The sequence below is a fragment of the Tenrec ecaudatus genome, chromosome 2, assembly GCF_050624435.1.
Source record: "Tenrec ecaudatus isolate mTenEca1 chromosome 2, mTenEca1.hap1, whole genome shotgun sequence".
NCBI classification, from domain to species: domain Eukaryota; kingdom Metazoa; phylum Chordata; class Mammalia; order Afrosoricida; family Tenrecidae; genus Tenrec; species Tenrec ecaudatus.
Genome location: NC_134531.1, coordinates 18212091 through 18215584, shown reverse-complemented (window position 1 = coordinate 18215584; position 3494 = coordinate 18212091). Strand labels below are relative to the sequence as shown.

The 3494-nt window shown below is 36.8% G+C and overlaps 1 protein-coding gene across 1 annotated transcript; it reads right to left on the bottom strand.

Moving 5' to 3' along the window:
- Nucleotides 1–2337: 2337 nt before the first annotated feature.
- Nucleotides 2338–2821, bottom strand: LOC142440714 (ribosomal protein eL22-like). Its single transcript, XM_075542991.1, has one exon. The coding sequence runs from the start codon at nt 2799–2801 to the stop codon at nt 2439–2441; it is 363 nt and encodes a 120-aa protein (XP_075399106.1). The 5' UTR covers nt 2802–2821; the 3' UTR covers nt 2338–2438.
- Between the last annotated feature and the right edge of the window lie 673 nt (nt 2822–3494).

The following is a 3494-nucleotide window of genomic DNA, read 5'->3' as shown; positions in this document are numbered from 1 at the left end:
AGGACCATCGTGGCTAAGGAGAGCAACAATGGACAAAGGAACTATATTTTTAACATAGTGTCAACTGTTAGTTTTCTTAATGAACTCCACAACTGTGTCTATTGATGGTGAGCTCTCTGGGGCCCTTGCATTGCACTAGCAAACCCATCGGAGCAGGAGAGAGCCATGGGAGGGGCAGTAGGTGCGCACATAGGATAAAGAAAGATGGAAGACAGAGGCTTGACTGACCTCTGTCTACTAGTAAATATTCTGGGGAAGTTGTGGGCTCCCCTGTGTACCTGGAGGGGCTCAGATGTGGCCTCAAAGCTCTATATGCACCAGTATAGCATGACCTCCCTTGTTGCTCTTTGGCGTATCTATTAGTTAATCAATTTACCTCTGGAATTTTATATATATATATATATATATATATTTTTTTTAATTGAGAATAGAATTTGACCCTGATGAAGGCATATTTTAGCTGTTTTCTTTATACACATTCTGGTTTGTTAACCACAAAGAGGTAAACACTTCAAGAAAGCAAAAATAATAAGATAATCATCATGATATGTATTTTCAGAACAAAAACATAAACGTATATAATATACCTTTAATCATTTGGGAAAGTGGATATAAAAGTTTCTGAATGTTTCCTACAAGTATTTATCAGTGGAAAAATCTTTTATTGTTATAGTACCACAGTGCAGTAATTATATTAACAATGTGGCAAATTTCCCCATGCAAAAATATCAACACGTTATCTAATAACACTCAGGGGGACATTACACTGTTATTTGTTGTGTTTTGTTTTCTAGAGAGTCAACAAAAATTGTACCTTGGCAAGAGTTCATTAGAATGCCCAAAGAGACATTGTTATAGTTAGGATTCTCTTCCTTTTAACAAATCTTTTGGATGATTATGTTATGTAACATAAATGCTAAAAGCTATACAGTGGCAAAAACAGAATAGTGCAATACATATAAATTCTTATACCCAATTGCAAGTCAAAACACAATGACTTCTCAGACATTAAATATGAAAAACTCATTAAGTTCACTCAAATATTAGATATTTCATGATGCATCCTCTATTAAAATCTTTCATAATATTTTTTAAAATCCTGAAAATATTAGGGTTACTTTTCCTTTTGTGGGTCTGAGAACAAACAACAAACAAGGGATGAAAGTCTTCTTCAGTCAAAGAAATTCAATAAAATTTCAAACAATGAATTAAATTTGTGTTTTCACGGAGTTACGCATGCTAAGAAAAGGGGGGAACTCATGTGCATAGAGTGATGGGAATGGACTTTGGAGGGAATGATATACATAAAATAGAAGATGAGAGCGTGAGATGTGTCTCATAAGAGCAAGCGTGATCTCTTCAGAGTCATAGAGTTTCTCAACATGTGTCATATAGGATTTTACTCACGTGTGCTTTGTTATGTAAACATCTTCTTGGGCATATGAATCATCACCAAATGTAGTACTCAAACCTAGTTTAAGTGTTGTTCTTGTGGGTGTGCCATAGAATAGATTCCAACAAATAGTTACTTATCTAACAGTGTAGAACAGACCCATAGTTTCCCAGACAGAAATCTTTACAGGATCCAGTCAAATGATAGTTTGTCTGACAGCGTAGCTTGTGGATGCAAACAGCCATCATTTAAGTTGGCAGCTAAATGTTGAACCATAAAAGATCCTTACGTGTAGGTTATGGTAATTGGCTGAGGGGTCCTAGTTAGACAACCAGTACAGGTAGAGGTTTTGTGAGGTACAGAGAAACATTCAAGGTTCAAGATCATGAAGCTGTGATGTTGTAAAAATGCACCAAAACCATTGGCAAGGCTCTCAGAAATGACTAGCTACAAATGGAAATATGTCAGCAAGCCGATGACGTCCTGACAGCACTCTCTTGCTGCTGCCAAGAAATTTGGAAGACAGCTACTTAGCCAACGGATTGGAAGGGATTCAGATGTGCACCCATTACAAAAAAAGGTACCACAACAGAATGTGGAAACTATTAGACAACATGATGACTATCAAATAGAAATAACATTTTTAATAAAGTAATTCAACAAAGGTTGCTGCAGTGCACCGAAACAGAGCTGCTAGTAATTAAAATTGGATTCAAAGGAAAGCAAGGCGAGAGGGCTCTTACTGCTGACGTCAGCAGGTGGAATGAATCCAAGGTGGTAAAAGCAGAGAATACCAGATCGATGTTTACTTGTGTTTTGTTGACTATGCCAAATCACTCAAACTATTGGATAATTAAAACTATGGAAAAACTTGAGAAGACTGGACATTCCAGAACACTTCCTTTTTGATCAAGAGGAACCTCAATATGGAATAAGAAGCAATCTTTTTTTTTTTAAGTACAATGTTTTTAATTCAAGAGTATTTCGCAATTTCTCCCATTCCTACATTTCATTAGTAAGCAAAGCCCTATACCGAGGGCTTCATTTAATCCTCAGTTTCCGATTCATCATCATCTTGACTAATCTGGAAATAACGCAGCTCGTAAGTTTCCTTGTCAGACGCAACCACTCGAAGCCAATCACGAAGGTTGTTCTTCTTAAGGTATTTCTTGGTAAGGTACTTCAAATACCTTTTTGAGAAGCGTTTCTCAGAAACTACTGTAATTTTATTCTTGAATCGTTCAATATGAACAACATTTCCGAGATTCCCAGTTTTTCCATTGACTTTAACCTTCTCCTGTAGAAACTGCTCGAAATTTGCAGAATCAAAAATTCCATCTTCTATTGGATGAGTAAGATCCAAATGAAACTTCCAGACTGACTTCTTCGCTTTGTCTTTCGGCGCCATCTTGACACCAGGCGCGGAGCTCAGAGAGAAGCAATCTTTTAACAGAACACTGTATGGTTTAAAATCAGGAAAGGTGTGTGTCAAGTTTGTATCCTGTCTCTGTACTTATATTGTTGTTGAGCAAGTAGTTTAAGAAGCTGCGCTATAGGAAAAAGAACTCACATCAGGGTTCTAGGACATATTTTAAACAATCTTAGATATGCATGTGGCACAACGTTGCTTGCTGAAGTAAAAGATCCTTGAAGCACTTGCTGATAAAGATCAAGGACTACTGTTTTCAATATGGATTACAACTCAGTGTAAAGAAAATCCACCTCCTCAATTAGGAATTTAAATGAGCGAATAGACTACAATATGATAAGTGGGGGAATTGAAATTTTCAAGTATTTAAACTTGCTTGGATCCACGATCAATGCCCATGGACGCATCTATCAAGAAATCAAGCCATGTGATTATTTGCATTGGACAATCTGGTGCACAAGGCCTCTTTAAGGTACTGAAGACTAAAGGTGACACTTTGAAGACTACGATGTGTCTGAGACAAACCATGCTATTCTTACTTTCTCATATCTATGTGAAAGTTAGACACTGTGGAAAATATTGGATTGTAATCATGGTATTGCCAAAGTATATCCTAATTGCCACGGACTTCAAGAAGAAAAACAAATTTGTCTTAGATGAAGTACAGCCAGA